This window comes from Glycine soja, chromosome 5, assembly GCF_004193775.1.
Source record: "Glycine soja cultivar W05 chromosome 5, ASM419377v2, whole genome shotgun sequence".
Lineage (NCBI taxonomy): Eukaryota > Viridiplantae > Streptophyta > Magnoliopsida > Fabales > Fabaceae > Glycine > Glycine soja.
In genome coordinates, this window is record NC_041006.1 from 722,126 (window position 1) to 746,283 (window position 24,158).

A 24,158-nucleotide genomic window follows, 5' to 3' on the forward strand; every position below is an offset into this window, starting at 1 on the left:
TTAGAATAACTTTTAACCATTAATCTACATATTGTAAATCTAGGTGATATAACTGGAGTTAATCTTGGTTTTCAGTCCTTAAAATTGTAAACTTAAAACGTTGATAATTTTTCCCTATTAAATTATAAATTCCTTATTCTTTATTTTAGCTATTAATTTTTTAAAAAAACGTCATTTATTTTAATTTTTTAATTTTATTTTCATTATTAAAGTGACTGGTATCATTTTGTAAAACCTGTGAATTAAAAGAAAATCTTGTGAAGTTAAAATGCAATGACTAAATCCTATAATTTTAGAAATTAAAACTCGAGTTTATTTAATATGATTCTTTATATGCAAATGAGAAAAACAAGAAAAGAAAAAGAATAATTCGGAAAAAAAGGATCAAGCAAGTCAAGAGATATTGGATTTTGTTGACAGGTAGATAACGTGTTTTGTAGATATTTTTTTAGCTGACACGACGCGTATACAATTATAGTTTGTGTTTGTTTCATTTAAAATTATTGAATGGCATTAAAGTTTACAAATATACGTAAATTTGTAACACGGTTTCGGTTTGTTTTGTATTTGATTTGTGAAAGAAAAAAGTTTTACAGGCACTACAAAGTACAAACATTAAGAGAGAAATAAATGTTTTAGTTGGATTTTTATCTCAGTATTTTATATTGTCTTTGGGACAAATTTTTATTATTCAATTCTAAGTAATTTGGGAACAGTAATAAAATACTTTTATATATATATATATATATATATATATATATATATATATATATATATAAAATCTAAGTATATTGGACTTCAAGTTAATAAATATAACAAAATTACACAATTACATAATGAAGTGATCAAATTTGTGAAAAAAATAGAGAAATCAAATTTACAAAATGATAATAATAAAGGCATTAAAAATATAATTAAGCCAAAATCTTTTCCATAAAATAACATCAATTACTTAACTGGGATTTCAAGAACAACTTTGAATTATTATTCAAAATATGAAATACTATATATGAAAAGAAGTTAAAATATCTTTGTATTCAATAACAATTTGAGTGTTTGAAAATTGATGACTGCTATACCATGCATGTCTACGGAATAATTTCTCCAAAATAAGAAATAAAATAACTAAAAAAAAGGCTGAAGAGCTCTTCATTAAAGGCTTTGCACAATGCACATTAATTAATGAAGTCACAGGTCCAAGTCATACACAAATAGGAGTTTATCTCCAAATACATCAATGACTAAATTGACCTAATTCTCTCTCTCTCTCACACACACACACACACATATATATATATATATATGTATATGCTCCCTCTTATCTTTTCCAAACCAAACATAGCAGCCTCCTGTCCTAATTATAGAAAGCCACTAATCAATTTCTTATTTCATCATATTATATAATTAGTTAATAGGGAGGGGGAATGAATCCATGCAGAGTCAAAGGAACCAATTCAAGACAAATAATATCATTAGCAATTTATAACTGTTGGGGAAAGACGAAACATTGTGCCCCTGGGGTTTAACAAAAATAGAATGTGTATTATATCCCCTGGATTTCTTTATATATCAAAATTAGTTTTTTTATATTTTAAAAATAATAATCTTGATTCTTGTATTTTTTATAATTAATGACTTTTGTCCCTCATCCTGGTATCTTAATTCTTAAGTTTCATAATAAAAAATAAAAAATCAAAATCATCATTTTTTTTCTAGTATATCTCCTTCATAAGAATGAGAGAATCATCCCTAAAATATAAAAATTTATTTTAAGAGTTTACTTCTCCCAACACACTATTTCATATATACAAACTTGAGAATCAAACTTTAAGAAATATTGTTATCTCCCAAGTGTCAAAATCATCATTTTTAAAGCATAATGATTGAGACTAATTTTGACTAGGAATTGAGAGACCTAAAATCTATTTTATCCAAAATATTTCCTTTTTCTGTTCCTCCACACAGACCCACATTTATACATACTGATCCAGTGGTTAGGACTAATTAGTAGATAAGAAAGATCACAAGCTAATTAGTAATCAACAAAGAACTTTAAGTGGCTCCTTGGCCCCATTGGGTTTATGGCACAGATATGAATGTTAATTGAAGCTAAATAAAGACAACCAAAACACCACCAGACGTGAAAGGAATCTTGTGCTGCTTTTTTTTATTTATTTAATACTATATATTTTCTTTTTAACGAGTTGTGATCTTAAAGAAATAAACAAGCCTATATATAAAAGAAGAAGACACCGTCTTATTTGAGTTATTTCTGGTGATGTATAATTTTTCATAGGGAAGTAGACGTACGATCCACCAATTCCATGATAGGGAATCTTAAAAATGATACACCAACGAACAATTTCCTTTTTTTTGTATGCATATTTACCTAAAACTTCTCCTATATTTAATGGGATGCTTCCTCCATAACCACTAGCAAACAACAGTAGTGGCCTTACCTACTAAATTTTGTAAAAGAAACCAAGCTCTATATCCTTACACAGTATAAGTAAGAAATGCTTTATATATTATTTATATTTTTAACGTCACACGTACTTGATTAATTTATATATATACATACATATATATATATATATATATAATGATTTATCCTACACATACAATAGAACATTACATTGAGACTCTCACAAGATTAATTAATATAACAAGAAAAAGAATTATATATTACTCACAATATAAATTTTTTTATCGTATTTTTATTTAATCACAATTTATTATGTATGATAAATTTATTGACTTTTAAAATAAATATTTAAAAAATCTTACTATACATAACTATTAAATTCTAATATAATATTCCTATTTATGTATAAATTATATTACATATATATATATATATATGTATATTTATCCAAATATTCATAATACTTAATTAATTAGATATCACCTGTCCCGAAAATAATTTAACGTACTGACGATGTATATATAAATAGCTGTCACGAGAAAATTAAAAAATTAAATGAACAGTTCAATTTTTCTAACCACAAAGAAATGGCAATCAATTTATTAGGTGATTTTGCTATTTAAATCAACAGTGTAAAGAATGAGACTCGATGATGCGTGATTGATCGATATATATCTATGGAACGTAAACTCCATACCTTTATGTCAATTTGCGTGCTCACTTTATTTTTATAATAAGTTTGCGTGCCCAATGACTTGTAATGAAATACTTATACTATGCATTATATTAAGTTACCATAATATAAGGGTATTGTCACCTGATTATATGCACATTGAAGGTTTCCAAGTTCTCTTAGATCTTCATTCCAAAATTTTCAACCAGACTTAAGATGTGACTGATTTCCAGGCTTCTGGCCAAACTATTGGTTCAATGCATACGGCAAGTAATCATGCTACAAAATTTATCAAGTTACATTCTTAATTATTAAGTTTTACTGCATTTTTTTTCTCACTATACCCTCCGTATTTTTTTGTCTTTTTTTTTCTTCAAAAAATACCCCTATACATGTGTTTGGATCTAACATTTCAAAAATTAAATTGTGGAAGTGCAAAGAAAATTTAACACTTTTGGGATTTAATTTCAAGAAGTATGTAAGAAGACTTCTGGATTCTATATAATTATTACCTATACTTGTAGAAATTAAATCTCTTTTAAGTGTTGAAATTCTGCATATTTTCGAAAACTAATTATGGAAGCCTACAAAATTCAACACTTTCAGAAACTAAATTTCAGAAGCTTATTATTTTTCCCATGCCACTCAATCTCTCTCTTAAATTTCGGAATTGTTAAAATTTTGTTCACCTTCAAAATTGAATTTCCAAATTTTACCATTTTCAAATTTATGGACCTTATGTATGTCCCAATTAGGTCCATTTTAATCTCTTAGGCCCAGAAACTCCTGTCTCTCTTTTCTTGTTCTTTTTTCATGTGTACTGATTGTTATAATTTTAATTGGGCCTACATTGCAATAGGCCCTTATGATGAAGTCATAATGTAGTACTGATACATGCTTCTGTGTTTCAACAAAATTTAACCACAAGAAGAAAAATCAACATATATTAAAAAAAATGAAAAATATAAAGTATACAAGACTGCCTTTGAGAGTGAAAACGAGGTCTTGTTCGTTTCAACCTAGCAACAACATGTACTACATCATGGATTTCAGATACAAGCATCCATTACCAATCTTTATTTATTTATTTGTTTTTGCTAATCGAAAAAATTTAGATGAATTGAGTCATTTAAATTCACTAGAACTAGACCATGCATCAAAACTCATAGAATGCTAACTTACAAAAATATTTATAAATCACACACTAATAAAATTTTCACATAAAAAACGTAATATCAATCTTTATTTTTTAGCAACAAGGTTGCTTTGTATACATAAACAGGAAGCATAGTGATACCAGGAATGCGGTTTGGCACGAGCCTTAATTAACTAACTTAGCACACACTTGAAAATGTTCATTGTTAATTATAATTATACCATGATGAGTTAATAATATATTATATGGTTAGGGTATGGGATAAATAACCACTTTTCCTGTGGCTCTTGAAGTTTCTAAGTAGGAAATGGCTTCAATAACCTGAGAAAATGGCACAGGAGTCTTGGCATCAGCTTACCACTCTCAAAATAAGGTCTTAATTTCTCTAAGACAGATCCCTTTGAAGTGAGCACGAAAAAAATAGCTGGTGGATGTCCTGGGGGTACTATTGTCACAACTTATTCCACCTTCTTTAACGGCCTTAAACGCTCTATCTCCTTGCCCTATATATATATATATATATATATATATATATATATATATATATATATATATATATATAATATGCTTTTTATCTGTTAATATTTTGAAATTTGATTTTAGTTTCTATAAAAAAATCAATATATTTTTAGTCTCAGATGAAGGATTAAAATTACACCATTATTTTATAAATGTAGAGACTAAAAACATATTTATTTTTTATATGAATTAAAACTGAATTTTGGAAACTACCAATATATGTTTTACCCTTTTTGTCTGATATTATAGTAATACAAACCAAATATATATTCATTGGTTCAGAAGTCTAACCTACTGCATCATACACTAGATCGTATTTTTCTGGAAGGTCTTCAAAGTTCTCCTTTGTGTAATCAATAGGCAAGTCAACTCCCAAGTCCCTTAAAAGTTGAAGTTTCCCTGTGCTTGCAGTGGCTGCTCATAGACGCCTTATAAACTTGTTTAGCTAGCTGCATCCAAATATAGAGCAGTTAATTACTAGTTCTCTCCATCATATTCATATATATGCGGAAAAAAATGTCATCTTTGTTGAAATCCTCCCCCCCCCCCTCATGTATATAATGATCACACTAAAATATAAACTTATGACTTTATATATTCTATATATTTCAACCCCGCAATCATTTACATATGCTAAGAAGCTGTTTCTGGATTCGAACCCATGACCAATAAGTCACCAAGGCACAACTTTACCGTTGCACCAGGGCTTGTCCTCAATCTCACCTTTATTTTATATACTAAAATAATACAAAATCTTTCAACTTAGTTTCTAAATATTTGTATAAATCTTAATGTGTACCTGGATAAGATAGTTTCCAACTCTACCAGTTCCTCCCAAAAGAAGGATAGATTTGCCAGCAGAAAAGTGAGCATGCTCAAAACCTTCGTTAGCAGTCTCAAGAGTTAAAGGAATGCTAGCAGCTTCAATGAAGCTTAGATTGGATGGTTTTTGAGCCAATAGTCTCTCTTCTGCAATAGTATACTCTGACAAAGTGCCAAGAATCTTAAGGTTCGACAAGCCGTGCTCGTTGATATCACCATATACTTCATCCCCAACCTTAAATTTCTTTACTTCTCCTCCCACTTTCACTACTGTGCCAGTAACATCATAACCCGGCACAATCTTCTCACACCATAAAAAACAAAAGAATAAAGGGTTAGATCGAGATTCTAATTAATTAGTTTCAACCTTACCAATTAATAAGATTTATAAATCATCAAATTATTTTAAATTCATTGTGAATAGTGAGCTGCTTATGAAAAAAACTGCTAATGTGTTTGGCAAGCTTGCTTAGTTATTATAAGTCGATTAGAGTAATTTGTAAGTAAATTTTATCAAAATAAATTTTTTATAATACACAAGTGTATTTAGTATTCTAGTTTATTTTCTGAAGTTACTTCAACTATCCTTTTTGGTTAAAAGAGAAAGGAACGCACACACAAAATAAAATAAAACAACTTTGGCTGTCTATTATTTTCAAAAGTAATTGATCACTATATTTCAGAAGGATTAAATAAAATAATCTTTCCACCAAAGAAAGAGATATTTGTAACGTATCTTCATTATGATTTAATAATACAAAATTTTAAAATTAATCCATCTTTTTTAAGTAACAGGTTATTAAAAAATTAAATATTAACATATACGTACATACATATATATATAGAGAGAGTTATATCTAGTAGAGGTATTCTATCAAATCCAAATCAATTTAAAATAAAAATCTAAGACCGCTCAAAAAACTAAAAATCAAACTAAATTGATTCTTTTTGGATTTGTTTAAATGATTTTTTTTTAAATCGATTGGCTTAATTTGTGATTTATGTTTTTGAAATTAAACTAAATTGTACCATTCATATTATTTTAATATTATGCATTTTATGTGTATATTGTTTGAGTTTTATAATGTTATGTATATGAAACATATATAATGCATATTATATTACTTTTTTAGACAACTTTTTAAAGATATGTTTAATTTAAAATGAATAAAAATTTGAGTTTTTATTGTAAAAGATTTAACATAATAATATGTTTCGTAGATTGCTATTAGTAATTTTTTAATGTAATTTAATTTAAAAGATGAAAAAAAGTATATAAATATTAATAAAATAATATTTTAGTAAAAATTACAAAAATTAAATTGAATCAAACCTTAAAATATTGATTCGAAAACTGAATCACATATATCTTATAAGTTTGATCTGGGTGGATTTTTATGACAAAATAAATTAAACTAAATCATAAACACTCTTAATATCTAGTGATCGAGAGGGAAAAGAATATATCAATATATTTTAACCATTGCATTTGAATATATATGAGTTGTGAAGATTAAAACAACAAAGTCATGCGAGCCATTAAATCTCAGTATATATACTTAAATCTCAATATATATGCAAGATTAAACATGCATCATAATTTAAACTATATATGAACTAATTAACGAGGGAATAAATAGAAGGTGTACACATACAGGTAGATGAGGGTCAGTGTCCTTGAACTCGCCGTGCATCCTCTTGTAATCTACAGGATTAATGGATGCAGCGATGATCTTGATAAGAACTTGGTCATCTTTGAGTTGTTGGGATAAGGGCCAATTAGTATCTAATTTGAGAACATCACCTGGACTACCATGTTCAGAGTAGTACCAAGCTTTTGTGTGTGTCGGAATAATTGAAGCATCTTCTGCCATATATTTGAAAGATAGAGAATAAAGAAACAGGAGTTATAATGTGTTCAACTAATTAATTGGCTTAAGGAGATGGAGTGCATAGCAAACATATTTATAGACTCTAATTTGACGAAAAATCAGCGTTGGGATCTCATCCAGCTTGTATTTGTTTTGTTTTTTTTCTTCTTTATACATAAAAATCAATTTAGAATATCAAGAATTTACTATAAGTCATTTACTAGAAATTGAACTCTAACTTATAGTTGTTTGACTTAATTACTTTTTGTCATCTTTTATTTTTTAACCGAAAAATATTTCATGGAAATCTATTATGTTACAAGACACCCAGAAAGAATAAAAAGGAGAGAAAAAAAATAATATAAGTATTATAGATTTATGATATGATAAAAAGAAAGATAAAAAAAAAAGAAGCATTTGTGGAATGTTTAAAATTAGTGAATGTTTATGCATCATTTTACTCTTTTTAATTAGCATGTGGGGTATATCCTTTTCTCTTACTTTGGAATTTTATATAAATAAAAAAGTTATATTCATTGTATTTGAAACATTGTGCTTGTCTTATAGTAATCATTATTGAGGAGTTAGTTAGTTAATGATAATACACACACACACACAGCCTTTACTTTATTAAGTAAGATGAAAATTTAGATATATTTTATATCGGATGATCATATTAGTTACTTATTTAAACATAGCAGCCCAACAAAAAGGATATCATAATCTTTTTAGTGCCGATCATCTTACCTAGCCAAATTTAAACAATAGTATTGCTATTTAATTTTTTTTGTATGCAAAACATTAGTATTGCTGACCACAATAGAACATGATTATATTATTTAAATAATAAATGCTATAATGCGTTAAAATCTCATTTACTGTATAATGAAAGATTGCTCACGTACATTGTAAAAGAATAAAGTATCGGTCATAAAAAAAAGAATAATGTATCTAATTTTCATAATTGTGGAATATTTAAAAGTGGGTTTGCTTGTGTTAAACTTTTGGCGCGCTGAAAAACTAGGGTATTCAGTTGAGATAAAAAGACTAATTTTTTTATAAAAAAAAAATATCAATATCTATATAACCTTATAAGTTATAATGGGCTAAACTTTTTCAACTTATGTTATTTCGTACACACGGATTTAGGAAAGAAATTATGACATTTTTTTAGTAAGAATAAGAAACTAAATTCTGATTCTTTGATGTGTGAAAGTCAAAAGTAATGCCAGTAAATTTATATTCAAGCACCATATTTAATCAATTGAACTAAAGTATGATAGAGACTAATTTTCTATTAATAACACTTTTAATTTTTAAATAGAGAATGTATTAAATCTGTAAGATAGTACTAAAATATTAAAAAAATATTTTGAACATTTACTTTATTAAGTAACACGTAAATCTTAAGATATATAAACTTATAGCAGCCCGGCAAAAGGATATCTTAATCTTTTAAGTACCCAACTACGTACCTATCATGCATGCCTACCCCAATTTTAATATGGTAATAGTGTTACTATATATAACCCCAATAGAACTTGATTATGTTATTTTTATAATAAATTCTTTAACGTATTAAAATCTCATTAATTGAAGTGAAAGATTTTTCACATTAAAAGTAAATATTTTTTTTTGTCAGCCAAAATAAAAGATTTTCACCAAGTTTTAATGTATTAATAAAAGATGTATTAAAAATAAATATCTAATTGTTATAATTGTAGAATATTCTAAAATCAGGGTTGAGACGTATATCCCCGTAGTGTGTTTCGTTCTGCACGTCATGCATGATGTGTTTTCTTGGCATCGTGCCTTTTATGCATTTAACTTCTCTTTTTCTGTTATTTTTTTATTTTAAGTTTCATGAAAGTATTCGTCCTCATACCTCTAAAATAAAAGTTTTCGTCCTCGTACTTAACTAATGTTGAGTTGAAACTCGCCATTGAATAAATTCTACCGAAACACTATTTTCAAGAGTTGATGTGTATGTTGTTATTTCAATAAACGATAAAGGTTAGTTAGTGTTAAATTATATAAAACTTGTGTGTTTGTTGTTATTATGATAATGATTAAGCTTATTATTATTTAAAATAAAAATTAATTTCAATATTATGTGTAAAATAATAAATATTTCTAAAAATTATTATTTTTTGAAGTTAGATATTTAAACAATTAAAAAATAAGTCTCCCTTTAATGGATTTCTGGATTTATAGCTGTGTGTGTGGTTTAAGATTGTCGAAAAATGATAATTTATAAAGTTTTTGAAGTTTTAGCTAGAAACTCAATTAAAAAATTTACACGATTAAAAACTCGATTAAAAATTAATAATTTAAAAACTTATTTATAGAAGTTTAACCTTAGTTGAATAGTCCATCCTCGAACCAAACTGATATTGGGTAGAATTGATCAACTCGATGAATTGATATATAAATATATATTTCATCGAGAAAATTCTACCAAAACAATTTTATTTTTAACTTTAAGGTTGAGTCGTTCATCGCCGCCATACATTTGCACGCATGCATGTGTTTATTGTTTTCTAGATTATCAAAATCATACATCAAATAAAATAGGGAGATTAAAAGTATAATTAAGTCACTTTGAGGTGTATTGATTAATACTTCTATACTAGTTTAAACTTTGAAAATGTGTAAATAAATATTAATTAACATAGGTGATGCATGTAATTGATCACCTAATGCAGATGCGAAATGATTCGTGAATGACAAAAAAAAAACAATTCTTTAATCTCAAAATATATTTTTGCGATGTAAATAGAACATAAAATAAAGCTATATATATATATATATATATATATATATATATATATATAATATCATTTTTTTATGTTCAAAACCTTAAATTGAATTCAGATTCACTAATATAGAAAATGGGATATATATTATTCACCTCTATATTATAAATTGTGATTTAATAATGTGATTTTTTTTATAAATTTGTTGCATAAATATATACTCGTGCTTCATTATAAATGCAACCTATACCCACTTTTTCCTTCAAGACCAGGGTTGTGGCTGCAGCGCTTAATCCTGCAGATTCTAAGAGGGCTCTTGGGGTTTTGAAGGACACTGACTCTCCCTTACCTGTAAGACCATGATTTAAATTTATATTTGTATTGATTATTAATTAGTATAGTTTCCATTTAATTTGTATACCACCTTATTATATAATTTTATTCTTTTTTATCATTGCATTGTTTGATGTTGTGTTTGGTATTGGAAATTAAGAGTGTTCCGGGGTGCGATGTTGCTGGTGTGGTGGTCAAAGTGGGAAGTGAAGTAAGCAAATTCAAGGTTGGGGATGAGGTTTATGGTGATATCAATGAGTAGTATACTGTGAATAATCCAAAGACCATTGGGACTTTGGCGGAGTATACTACTGACTCACAAACCCTCCAATTTGAGCTTCATTGAAGCTGCTAGCCTTCCTTTAGCCATCATCACTGCTTATCAAGGATTTGAAAAAGTTGAGTTTTCTGCTGGCAAATCTATACTTGTTCTGGGGGGTACTGGTGGAGTTGAATCCCTTGTTATCCAGGTTTGATATCTTCCGTCTCCATTGGTTAATTTGTCAAAAGAACATGATTATTAAACTTTGGGATTAACTCTTAAACTCTTTGGATTTTGAGTCTATATAAACTGAGTTAATTATATAACTCTAGTAAACTTTTTTTTATAGATAAATTCATATAAACTCTCAAGTCAAGTAAGTACACTTAATGAGTTTGAAATCAACTATAATATAATTCATTTCATCAAGGATAATAGAAGATACAAATGTGGGAATACAATCATGATCCTGGATGCCAGCATGAAACCCAGAGGCCCTTGCAATATTATGAGCTACTAGATTAGCTTGCCTCCATATAAAACTCACCCTTGAATTGGGTATTAAGATTTTCTACAACTAGCTAGATGACAAGAAATGGAAAGGATTGAGACCAGTTGTTGCTGAGTTTAGATTATCTGTAATCATCTTACAGTCTGTTTCAAAAATGACGTTTTGTATTTGCAGCTGAGAAATTCATTCGATGGCAGCCTTAAAGAAAACTCCATTGCTGTCATGGAGACACATTGTAGCTCCAAAGCACAATTTGTCCTTGAATATGACTGCATCCAAGTTGCATTTGTAAAAACCTTGTGGAGGCTTTGACCATCGTGATTGAGTTGCTGATTGCGGTTGATGAGAGTTTGACTTACAAGACCTGGCCACGAGCCATTCCTGCAAATATTTCATTGATAAAGACATGGCAATGTTAGGAGGTGTTTCATCATTCTCCCATATTATTTGGTTTTGGCATTTCCAAATGGTCCAAAGAGTGATTGCTAGTTGCGTTGTCTGCTGAGGTTGGAGCGTGTGGAGAAGATAAAAAACTAGCTCTTTGAAACCATCAACATCAATTATGTTGCTTTCAATAATATGCCATATACCTGATGAAAGCCAAAACTCCTTAGCTTTTTTGCATCCTATGAAAAGATGCCACTCCGATTCTGCATTCTGCACACAGTAACAGCTTTTTTTGAATTGTCTGACTTTTTTAATTTTAGCTTTCACTAAAGTCTTGGCCCAATTTACTTTCAAGACATGCTTGACTTAGTCAAACGTAAGCTAGGTCATAAGTCCATCCTCACCCCTACCTTGAACTAGGGATATTTGTGAGTTAATTTGATTTGATTTTTCATTAAAATAAAATTTAAACCAAATCAAACTAATACTTTCTTTGTTCAATTTTTTTTGCTGTCTTTACTAAATTATTATTTCGTTAAATTTGTATACTTTCTTTTCATCTTTTAAATTAAATTATATTAAAAATTATTAATAATAATCTACGAAACTTGTTAATAGGTTAAACCTACTACATTTAAAATCGGTCAAATTTTTATCAATTTTAAATCAAACATATCTTAAAAAGATTATCTGAAAAATTTAATTCAATTTCTTAAACATAAATCAAAGGTTGATTTGAGAAAAAAATTATTCAAACAAATTAAAAAAGAATAAGTTTAGTTCGATTTTCAATTTTTTTTTAGTGATTTTCAGGTTTTATATTAGACCAATTTGAATTTGAACACCCTACCCCCAAACCGCCTCCATTGAACAAATAATTATCCTTTCCTGTCCAATGTAGATTTTTATTTCTATGCATTCTTAATACATTAAATGATTAGATTGTTTCAGGTGAATCTGAAAAAATAATTAAGCACCAATAATCAAATTCAGAAGAAAAAATACCATTTATATACTAGTGTAATGTGTAAGTTTATTTTTCTTATCACTAATATTTATACGCGTGGCAATAATTATTGTAAAAATCCAGAATGGGGACAATTATCATATGCTAAAAACACTGTCCAAGACCGTGTAGCGAGTCAATGCAGCTCTGTACTGGAAAAACAAGGCCAAAATCACACATAAAATTCATGTAAATCAGCAATCCACTCTCTAGATTAATTTGTCACTGTCTAAATCTACATATTCAACAAACTATGGGAGATAACTTTTTCTAGTCAAACACTGGTGATCTAATATAATATCTCTATCTTATCCGCCTCGGGCCCTCATAACCTTCTTCTACTCACTCGAACAAAAACTTATCACCATCTACCAATGGCAATCTCCTAGCACCGTAAAGGATGCTAAGAAAGCACCGTCATCAGCAAACTTCGTCCTTTATCTTGGGTAAAAATATTAGCCTCTTGAAATCATTAGTCATTTTAATCTCATAATTCAATTGTTGCAGGTTTTTCCATATCTCACTGATCCATGGTCCTTTTGTCCTTGAGAATTTCACTCAAAGGTTTGGGATCCTGAAAATCAGTTGATGTGCTTTTCCAATGTAAACTTCCTTCAGCCTTCTTCATCTTCTCCTCTTTAATTTCTGCAAGAGTCTTAGGTCCTGAAAATGCAGAGAACTCGTGAATAAATCCCCTTTGTTTAAAAGCTGGTTTCCTGGATATTTTAGATGAAAGAAACTGCCGTTTAGGTAGTTTTTCTCTATAATGCTTCCTTGGTTTATGTTGCTGGGCCTGGGAATGCCTGAATAACCTGTGCTTGTTAGCAACTGAAAGAGTTCCAACCTCTCCAATCGAATCTATAGCACTATATCCCAGTTGTGATGTCAATCTTCTAATTGGTCGCTGCTCAATGCCATGCCTCTGATGCCTTTCCTGCTTTCGAATCATCAAAGGAGATGATTCTCGTCTTAAGAAATTTGAAACAGGAGGACCCTTAATTTCTCTACGTCTCCTCAGATGGTCACGAAGATCTAAATTCTTGTCATAAGCAGCCATCTCAGCTGACATCCGAATCCTTTTCCTGGACAATCTAGGATCTAAGAATACATCTCTGGGATAAGCATGAATTGTTCTGCCATTAGCATGAATAAGACCCCTATCTAAAAATCTGTAACCATCATATGTTTCTTGTTCATACAGAATATCAGCTTCTGGGCAGATAGTATCATACTCAACTGAATCTTTAAATTCATACCCAAAGTACTGATCATCCAGCTCTTGCTCATCCCTATCACCCACCGTTACATATTCAGAATCTTCCTCATAACCCAAGTTATCCACTTCATCATGAACAAGAACATCAAATCCAGGGGAATGAGGGGATGATTCCCACCGCTCCTCAGGCTCTATGTGACTATTTACTTGCTCCTCTGAACTCTGCTCGGTGCATAAATGAGGTACATTATGAACAAAGCCATCATCTGGAATTGAAGAGTCTGACCTACTCACTGCAGCTTCTTTATACTCTGAAGCAGATAGCTCTAGGTAATAACCTTGCTGCTTAACATCTTTGGGTATTTCCAGCTGATGATCTTCCTTAGGCTGAAGTTTAAGATCAGACAAATTCTTTGGAGCAGCTACAGATTGATCAGTTGGTGTTGACACTAAACCTATTCTATTTCCAGATGATGTTTTATTTTCTAGGTTGAGTGCATCAGTGCTTCCATTGTCATTCTTCACCGGTTTTACAGTAAAAATGCTATCATCAGGCCCATGCAAAAATGAGCATCTGTCACCTTTGTTGCAAGATCCATTGAAGAAAAAATAACAGGGAACCATTGTCTTGTTTGCAGGTAATGAAGTTTGCGTAGGTTCAGATGGCACTGACGCTCCAGTATGCCCATCCAATGGCTGAGAAAGGGATGAAAATTAGTTGAAAGTGACAAAAGGTAACAACTGAGCACACGGACAGATTACTGTTAAACAAGAGAAAATAAAACATAATGGATATCAAATAAAGAGGTAACAACTGGCAGTATGAAAGAGATAACAGTAACAACAGATTTTCACCGTATATCAATAATGCAGATAATTCAATGTGTCTGTCATACATCTGATATTTTTAATCATCATATCTATCATAGCAAGTAAAATCAAATTTCCTAAGAAAGGAAATCATAAAGTTAACTACAAGGTAACAACAGTAGCAAATAATTCAGTAAAACCAGAGACAAATTATGCAAGACAGTCTTTTATTCCATTCTCAGATGGACAACAGATATAATTCAAGACATGTAGAAAATACAACCCATAATTCAAAACATGGAGATGATAATATGATCTCATGCCTTTCAATTTGATATTTAGAAAACACCATGAAGGTGTGTACAAATGACCAAAAATGTTATATTGTTCTTCAGACAATAATATACATATACAATGACATATAACAAAATATGTGAACAATCTTGCATCATCACATGCTATTTACAGAGGAAAACAAGAAACCAATTAAGCTAGACACGGTATATCCCACGCACAGGTGAACTATTTTAAGAAAAATACAACCCAAACTATTAAACACATACATTCAATGTGATATTTTAAGAAGCATTACAAAAGGACCTGAACAATTAATATTTTTGTATCAAATAATACCCCACTGCTTTTGATAGCATGAGAGCAACCACAATGTTTGAGCTGGCTGCTGTTACAAGCTAGCTTCCGCCACGTAGCAATGCTAACGGTATAACATGAAAAAATATACTTTATTCAGCATATATTTGACTCTGAGAAATAGTCAAATAGATTTCAGCAACCCTAATCTTAAAACAATTTCACTACAGAAACAACCATCCGACCACACGTGACAATAGTATCCAACCACAAAGAGAATCAGAATTTCAGGGAGGCATTCCACTCCACATAAGCAGGTATAAAAAAAAAAATTAAAAAATGAAGATCTCACAGGGTGTCTAAAAGCACAGGTTGGATTAAGGCATTGGCCAGATAGCCAGTACCAGCAATCCCTAGGGTTAAGCCTCGCAATCTCATTATGCCGATACTCACATTCAGCCCCCTGAAAAACAAAGCGCGAAAAGCATCAAATCTAAAACATCAGCAATTGCCAAAAGAAAAGTCATATAATGTATTAAACTCCAACACATTAAGTAAGCACTGAAAAAAAAGAAGAAGGAAACGTAATATAATTGGAAAGAAAAACAGAAGCTAGGTTTACGACAATCGAAGAATATATTGGCATTACAAAACGAGGAGTGAATGAAGAGAATGGAGAGAAGGGGAACCTTCTTGCAAGTGAGGGGAGAGGCTAAGAAATAAACGCAATCGGTGTAGCGCTTGAGCGAATCTTGGTCCATTTTGAGAGAGAGACTGAAAAGGGATCAAAATTCCATCCACGTTAATCAGATGGATGGCATTGGCATTGCAGAAAGAAACAGAACGATTTCGTTTATTTCACTGTGTGCGGACAAAGAAAGAAGCGCAAGCAAACCAGCAAGTACTTAGTTGGGCTTCAAAGCCTTGGGCTTGGATTTGACCCATCATCTAAAACAAACACACACAAAAAATGAAGTTGTTATTATTATATTGGTAAAATTGAATTTTTACTTTTTTAAATAATATTTTCAAAAAAATATTATTGCGTCATCCGTTTTAAATAATATTTACTTTTTTAAATAATATTTTAAAATAGTTTTGGTAAAATTCCTTTTTTTATTTTCTTGTTATTTTTTTTATAATGCACTCTTTTTTCATGTTTGTTTTAATAATATTTGAAACTATTAGCTTTTAATCTCTATCTTTTTTTCTCATAGAAATTAATTAAACCAAATATTACAGGAACTGAAATAAAAAATGATACATTATAAATACTAAAATAGAATAACAATAACTAAAACAAAAAAATATATTTATAAAGATCATTTTGAAAAACAAATATAATGATTAAGAGAATCTAAAACGCATGATTGTTTAAGTGAGTTATTAATCTTAAATTTGTAAGCTCTACAATGTTCCAAATTTAAAAATTTTAAGTAAAAATTTACTCCAAAATATTAAAGTTATTAAAATGAGTATTTAACTTCAGACACATTAAATTTATAATTAATTTTTTTTAATTGGTAAAAATGAATTAAGTAATAATTTTTTATATAATTAGCTCACTTAAGAAACACACTATCAAATCATTTGTTCCAATAATAAAAACTTGTTAAATAATATTATTTAATTTTAAGTAACTTAAAACAAATAGTAGTGTAATGGTAATCAAATGACTAACCTCTGAATAAGTAATCCGGGTGTACTTGTTGAAATATTATCGGTTTAGGAATATTGCTGCAGTTGCACCTAATATTGCTTAAAAATGCCTGTTAGTATTCATGGTTGTATGAATTTTTTGTTCTGTTCTTAACCGCTCTCTCTTTGGATTTATTTGTCATACAGTATCAGATAAGGCTAGAAGTGATTTTATTATTTTTTATTTCAAGACATAACAATGAATATTCAAGTGGGGAAATAAAAACGATATCCTCATTGAATTTGTTTCTTTTAGTTCATTCTAAAAAAGGTTGATTTTTTAAACGTGCCCATTTTAGCATTTTTTTTATGGTCGTAGTTAATTTATTGTTGTGAATATTTAATTAAATTGTCAGGAAAATTTTTTTTAGTAGAAAAATAGTTAAATTATTGTGAAGAAATTTATAGAATCGATGTTGAACTATCAATTTTATTTTTATTAGAAAATATTATTTTGTTAGTAATATATGAAAATATTTTTAGAAGATGAAATTAAAGGTAGCTATATGATTTCTACCTGGTAATAAAATATGATGTATTATCATATTGCAAATGATTTTTTGAAAAGCTATATAATCATATAAATATATGGAAGAATTAACATGGTGTGATATGATTAATATATAATAATGTTTCTTAAATATGTTACTAGATATCAATTCTCACATTCGTTGAACTTTTTAAATGGATATATATGTACATTAACGTGGTGACGATTGAAGTAGCCACCCCTTGGCAGTGAGATGGGCAAAAAAGGAAAGAGAAAAGAGAAGGGTGTCGGTGTGCAGCGCCACACTAGAGGGAGGATGATCGAAGAGAGCCTCGTCGCCGGCAAGATGCTCTTCTGCTTTGGGAGTATTTGCTGACTCTGAGCTTGGATCGGAGGAGGAGGAGAAACAAAAAAAATAATTCTGTGTGATGGGTCTAGGATAAGACTGTGTGCTAGAGATCAATCTAAAGGGTATAAATTGTGATGTTTGGTGGACCACTTATAACCCTGGTCCACCCTAGATTCCGTCTCAAAATTATGGTATAACATTATTTCAAAACCTTTTCAACATTTCATTTTTAGATCTTTTTCTAAGAAAAACACTACAAAATACAAATAACTATTATTCAGATTTTCACCTTTTTTTTCAAAAAACTTACAGAATAATTATAATTCTATAAATATTTAATTGAAAAACTTCAAAAAATGCTCCAAGCCTTTCAGGGTGCTATAGTTTTCTCATTAAGAAAATGTTAGAAAATAGGGTGGGAGAAGTAAATTTACCCCCACAGATGCCCATTATTGACTTCCATGCTAGACAACTGCATGATTAAATATCCACAAAATTTTGAAAATACACACAATCAATAATTCTCTATCCTCTGTAATTCTAGATTTATTGTTGGAATTTTCAACCGCACCCAACTGTTATTCTTCAGAAAACCATTTCAGTACACGAATTCTGCAGCGGACAAGTGCTTCGAATACTATCTTCAGATGCAAGAAAACTAAACTTCTCAGAATTTGTATACCATTTGTTCAGTGTATCCAGCCTCTTTTAGGACGCCAGAAACCTGCAGCAAATCAACAATAAGGTGCCCCATTACAGGGATCCAGGAGATAAAAACAGATACAGCACAAATTAATTCCATACCTCTCCCTGTGTCCAGTCCTTGGCCTTTTCTCCAGATATTGCTTTCATCATACCAGGGGGTCCACACACCTGAAATGCAGGTGATAATAAAGGTTGGGAATTAACTATAGAACTTTGTAATAGTAATGAAACTCTGCAACAACCTCCACCTAAATCCATCTTCCAATAAACCTCATGGCAAAAACAGAAACATTAACAAAAAATAATATGAAAGGCAGAAAGTTTTGGCATAAGCCTTTCGATACAGATCAAGATTATTTGCACTAGCCTTCAGAAGTTTTAGTGTCCATCGTTTTAAAATTGAAATAGAATAGATTTTGAACTATTGAAAGTAATTGGGATTTGTGCCCAGATTAATCTCAGCTGCAAATTTTACATTGGAATGTGCACACACTGCACAATATGGGAAATAAAAAAAACAAAAATAAAAACTGAAGCCATTCAACTCATGTAATAGCACAGTTGCTTCCGATTAGATGCAGTTATCCTGGTTAGTGGTTAGCATTCCGTAAAGTAACCAAAACATGTTTGGGATGTGCCTTACTAATCTATATGGGTGATTTCAGCTGTCTGATGTGGATACTTGTTTTCAAAAGAGAAAAAAAAAAAAACATCTTTTAATTTCTCCAAAGGTTCATATTATTCAAATATATCAGTAGGACAATATTAGAGGAGTTCCATCAATACTATGTAGTATGTAGGTTTTACTTGAAAAAGCAAAACTCACAAGTATAAGAGTATCATCACTAGGGCCGGGTAAGCCTTTCACAACAATATCCTTTGATATGTACCCCGCACCTCCTCTCCAATTTTTTGTTGGATTATCTACAGTGTAGAATATCTGCAAATTTTGCCAAAAAAAAAAGTTTCCAATTAATTTATTCATGATATTGGCTAATAATATTATCTTTGCTAAACAAAGATTTTTACCTTTAAGTTTGGGTGGCTTGTTGCTAGAATGTCAAGCTTTTGTTTAAGCAGTATGTCATCCGGGGAGACATTAGCATAAAGTAAAGATATCTGTACATATAAAAGCCACTATAAGCACTGATATTCTTATGCAGTTATCTTTGTCAGAAATAAATTTTTAAAAAATTCAACACACTTGATATGCACAATAAATGAAATGGCAGTACACATCCCAAACAGTTCAAATAAATTAAAACAAGAACTGTTAATACCTCCCTGTTTGATAACATAATTAAGAGAAGAGTAGAGAAAGACAAACTATATATATCTTGGGGGAAAGCAAAGCAGAGGTTTACCACCTACCTGAGTTTTGTCATCAGGATTCTTCAATATAGCTTCAATTACCTGAAGCATAGGAGTAATTCCTGTGCCTCCAGCAATCTGAGTGATGCAATAAAAAAAGAGAGCTCAGGCGAGTGTAGCATGGAAATCAAAATGAGATATTTTTACAAACTTAATGTATACCATTATATTTACATGAAATACAGTGATTAAAAAAATGATAGGCAACAAGTACATTTTTGGGGAGAGATCTATGTAGGCATCCAAACAAACTTTTGAGGAAAAGGAGTAACTAATTTCTTCCTCTCCCTTTTTCAAAGGCAAGGTGACTCTACCGGTTACAAAGTAGGCTTAATTTATAAGTTGGAAAGTATCTCTTATTTAGGGCAAGTATTGTTTTTTAAGGAGCTGCATTCAGTAAACTCATTGTTCATCTTAAGATTATATGTTAATGGAGTAATGGACAATTAAAATGATGATACTGAACACCATATCCAAGCATTGTCAATGGCTACTAGTGTGAATATGCTTACCATGCCAATATGCTTCTTCATATTAGGAGTATATCTGAGCTTTTCAATGGGGCTGAAAGAAGCAATGGGTTTCTTATATGAAGTGAAAACATGGAAAGTATTCTTCTGATCTTAAATTGTTATTGCAAACGACATACCCTTTCACTTCAACAACATCACCCGGTTTTAAGCTTGCAAAATGCTGGCTCATTTTCCCTTCAGGATATACCTGCAACAATTTGAAAAGTGGATCACCCAATTGCCTCTTTAAAATGGTAGGCTAGATGATCTACAGGATGTGAAAAGTAATGCCTCCATAATGGTCACACACCTTGATAAGCAAATCAAAATATCCCTTTGATTGTGGATCTGAAATAGGAGTGTACCTGAAGATTCGGATGCAAGTACCCTTTTAAATTATAACATACATGAAATATCAACATTAAGTGAGAAATTATTAACATCTCAAAAGTGATCTCGACAATGAGTGGAAAATTTTAGGGTCTTATTCTTATATAACCTTCCCAGGACCACACCTTCTCCCTCCACCAAAAGTAAATAGCACTAATGGGTTTTTTTGAAGCTAGGGAGAGTAGATGTGTGCAGCCTTACTGCCACATGCAGAGAGGCTTTTATAAAACTATACAATAACTTTTTAAATTTCTAATATTAAATACTAAAACTAACTTCATTTAACACCATTCAAACAAAACACATTGTTACATAAATTTTCTTTAGATGAGCAAAGACAAAACATAAAATGTATTATTTTGATTAATTCTCCTCTAAAGTAACTCTACACTACTTATCCAAATAAACACAAAGATGCCATCAGAAAATTTTAGAAGTTGAGATTTAAGGAACTAATCTCCTAAAGAAATCTACTACAGAGGGCTGGGCTAGCAGCATTTAAGTCATAGAATCTCTTCTACTCTTGCAACCTACAAATGTAATTATCTTAAATAGTAAAACATTGTCTGCAAAAGCATAAACTAAATCCTTCAACGGGTACTGAAATATATAGTGCATTTATGTTGTGATTCTACTATCAATACCACATCATCTAGCAAAAAAAATTGATTTGTCATGCTTTGTAAAGGTTAATGGAACCAAAACTTAACATGATAAGCATTACATTATTCAAAGACAAATAGTGTTCAAACTTCCAATGAAGGATTCCTGTGAGATCAGAAATGCTACTCATTTCAAAGGGAACCAAAAAAAAATATACACAAAGGAAGGAGTAACATGATAAAGAATAGAGAAAAGGAAAAGATAATCCAGAAAAAGAATAAGTAATTGTCTATTACGGTGGAAAATAAAGTAGATGGTGTCCTCTAATCTCAATTAATTTAATTTATTCATAGCTAAATAAATATCTGAGGTCAACAAAATAAGTGGAAAAGAATGCACACCATATGAATGATTTTTAGACATTCACAACCAACGATTTAGGGTCAAGAGGGACCCTAACAAGCATTCTGAAAAGCTGTACTAATTAATCATGCTAAGGCTATCAGTGGCAAACAGAAAAATAAGTACAGTGAAAAAACAAATGAGGCCTACAATTTAAGAAACTGATATTTAATATAAAACAATCGTGAAGGTTTTAGACTGAAGCGTGAAGATTACATGACGAGGAGCCATAATAAAGAAGGATCTGGAGGTGAAGTACATTCATTGTCTGAACAGGAAAACTTACGGGCGTATAACAAATTTTGGTTTTCCTTCAGCATCTTGTCCCAATGGAGCCCTGCAGTTATACAGATTGTAGTGAAACAAAAAAGAAATATATTATACCAATAGCAAAACCATGTTAATTATTGACAATCTATCACACCTTGTAAGGATGCAAGAGGCAATATCCAGACCCAATTTCTGAGTGGGATCAAATGAAAACCTGGCATCAATCACAGGGGAAGAGAAACAGTTATACAAATAGAAGATAAAAGCTGTTATTGCATTTTCACACATGAAATTAAAATAGTAATGAGAATATTGAGAACATTTTGCTATTTGATCATGAATATGTGCAACAATGATGAACCCATGTCTTCTATGATTTGGCTTGAATTTGTGCAAACAGTTGAATTAAATTAAGAGCCTTATCACTCGAGAACTGACAGCTTATTCTGACAAGCTTCACCATGAAACTTAAAGAAAGGTCACAAGCCTCATAAACTTAACCAAACACTTGATTAACTTTTTGTACGATAAGCTCAAGTAAACTCCAAAGAATCTCTTCCAAATGCCCAACTCAATCTCTAAATTTCCAGTTTTTTTCTTCAGTTGCAGTGCATATTATGATAAGCACTTCAATTCTCTTGACTAGCATTTTGTTTATAAATAATTGGATGTGATAAGAAACAAGGCTTCATTATCAATAGAAAAAATATGAACACCATTAATATTATTTATTTATTAACTATTAATCAAATAAGATAATTTAGACTTCAAAATTAAACAGTCTGCACAAAATTTAAGAATAGTTTGCTTAATTCTCTGATGAAAACCCACACCCAGACTTTTCTCCTAGAAAGCAAGAACGTGGATTTAAGGATACGCCAGGGTGAGATGGGAAGGAACTACAAAGATTCGCTTTACTAAAGCATTACTATAGCTCTAACATGCACGAAAACTTTGTTAGGAACAGCACATAGTGGGTTCAGGTCCACAAAAGGGTAAGAGGCGCACTTCTTAGCGAGGTTTGCATGCAGGGTTAGAATGAAAGAAATATCTAATGAAAAACTAGTTAAAAAATCGTAAATAAAAATTAAAGGAGAAAACAAAAGAAAAGCAGCATCACGCGAACACAGACACAAATCATTACATTTAATATGACACGGTGAGGCATTTTAATCGTCATGCAAATTCACGATTTGTCGTACCTGAATAGCTGGGTATTGTGACTAACCCTGGCAGTGTCCTGCAACTTAAACTCGACCCATTTATCCGGAACGAGTGCTGAAAAAAGGAAAGTTCAGAACTTCTTCGTAACGCATTGGAAGAAGTGAAAGGAAATCACAAATCAAACGCGCAACCAAACTCACCGATGTTTTTACTTTCCACTTGTTCTGCTTCTTGTGAATGAGCCTGCAAACAGTCACCATGACCAAATGATTTAAAGCATTCTGTGAACTTTTTAATTTAAAAAAAAAACGAAAAATGAAATAAGAAGATGCGCGTGAAGGAGTGAATAATTACGAAGTTGGGAGAGGAATGGTAGTAAAGGAAGGAGACTCCGCCGGAAATGGCGGCGATGGCAGTGAAGGGAAGGCGGAGATTGGTGTGAGAGGAATTGGATTGGGCAGCGAATAGGATCGGAGTGGCCCTCGCAAACCTTCTCAAGAAAGCAGTCATTATTAGGGTTCAAGCACTGCACAGATTCCACAAGAGCGCAGAGGCAGGGTTCAAGTTCTGTTCAGGTGTTCAACCCCAACACTCTGTCACATTCACAAGATGCTTTGTCCAAGACATAAACGACCTGTCGTTGCCTTTCCTTCATAAACTTTTTTTTTAAGATTTACTTTTTCTGGTATACAAATTAAAAAACAGACAAAAAAAAAAAGAATTAGTGCCTAGTTCAACAAAAAAAAAACTCCCAGTTCAAATATATTATAAATAACTATATCTGCCTCATAAATATATTGATATTTAAATGAAAAACTACGAGGATAACAACTTAAGTGAGAAAAAAACTATAGAAACAAAAAACT

The 24,158-nt window shown here is 30.7% G+C and overlaps 2 protein-coding genes, 1 long non-coding RNA gene and 1 pseudogene across 3 annotated transcripts; 1 reads left to right on the forward strand and 3 right to left on the reverse strand.

Annotated features, from left to right (window-relative positions):
• Positions 1-4,276: 4,276 nt before the first annotated feature.
• On the reverse strand, positions 4,277-7,661 carry LOC114411688 (annotated as a pseudogene).
• A 2,801-nt stretch (positions 7,662-10,462) lies between these two features.
• On the forward strand, positions 10,463-12,184 carry LOC114411429. Its single transcript, XR_003666433.1, has 3 exons — positions 10,463-10,573; positions 10,716-11,025; positions 11,503-12,184. It is a non-coding gene; the product is annotated as an uncharacterized LOC114411429 (long non-coding RNA).
• Positions 12,185-12,824: 640 nt separating this feature from the next.
• LOC114411690 (zinc finger CCCH domain-containing protein 34-like) lies at positions 12,825-16,207 on the reverse strand. Its single transcript, XM_028375341.1, has 3 exons — positions 16,028-16,207; positions 15,691-15,801; positions 12,825-14,633 (listed from the first exon to the last, which is right to left on the reverse strand). Exons 1-3 carry the CDS (start codon positions 16,097-16,099, stop codon positions 13,242-13,244), a joined length of 1,575 nt encoding a protein of 524 aa, XP_028231142.1. The 5' UTR covers positions 16,100-16,207; the 3' UTR covers positions 12,825-13,241.
• A 2,025-nt stretch (positions 16,208-18,232) lies between these two features.
• LOC114411691 (NADH-cytochrome b5 reductase-like protein) lies at positions 18,233-23,930 on the reverse strand. Its single transcript, XM_028375342.1, has 13 exons — positions 23,647-23,930; positions 23,493-23,535; positions 23,331-23,406; positions 22,283-22,342; positions 22,145-22,195; positions 20,774-20,828; positions 20,601-20,671; positions 20,464-20,515; positions 19,952-20,029; positions 19,610-19,699; positions 19,407-19,520; positions 18,680-18,748; positions 18,233-18,599 (listed from the first exon to the last, which is right to left on the reverse strand). Exons 1-13 carry the CDS (start codon positions 23,800-23,802, stop codon positions 18,543-18,545), a joined length of 972 nt encoding a protein of 323 aa, XP_028231143.1. The 5' UTR covers positions 23,803-23,930; the 3' UTR covers positions 18,233-18,542.
• Between the last annotated feature and the right edge of the window lie 228 nt (positions 23,931-24,158).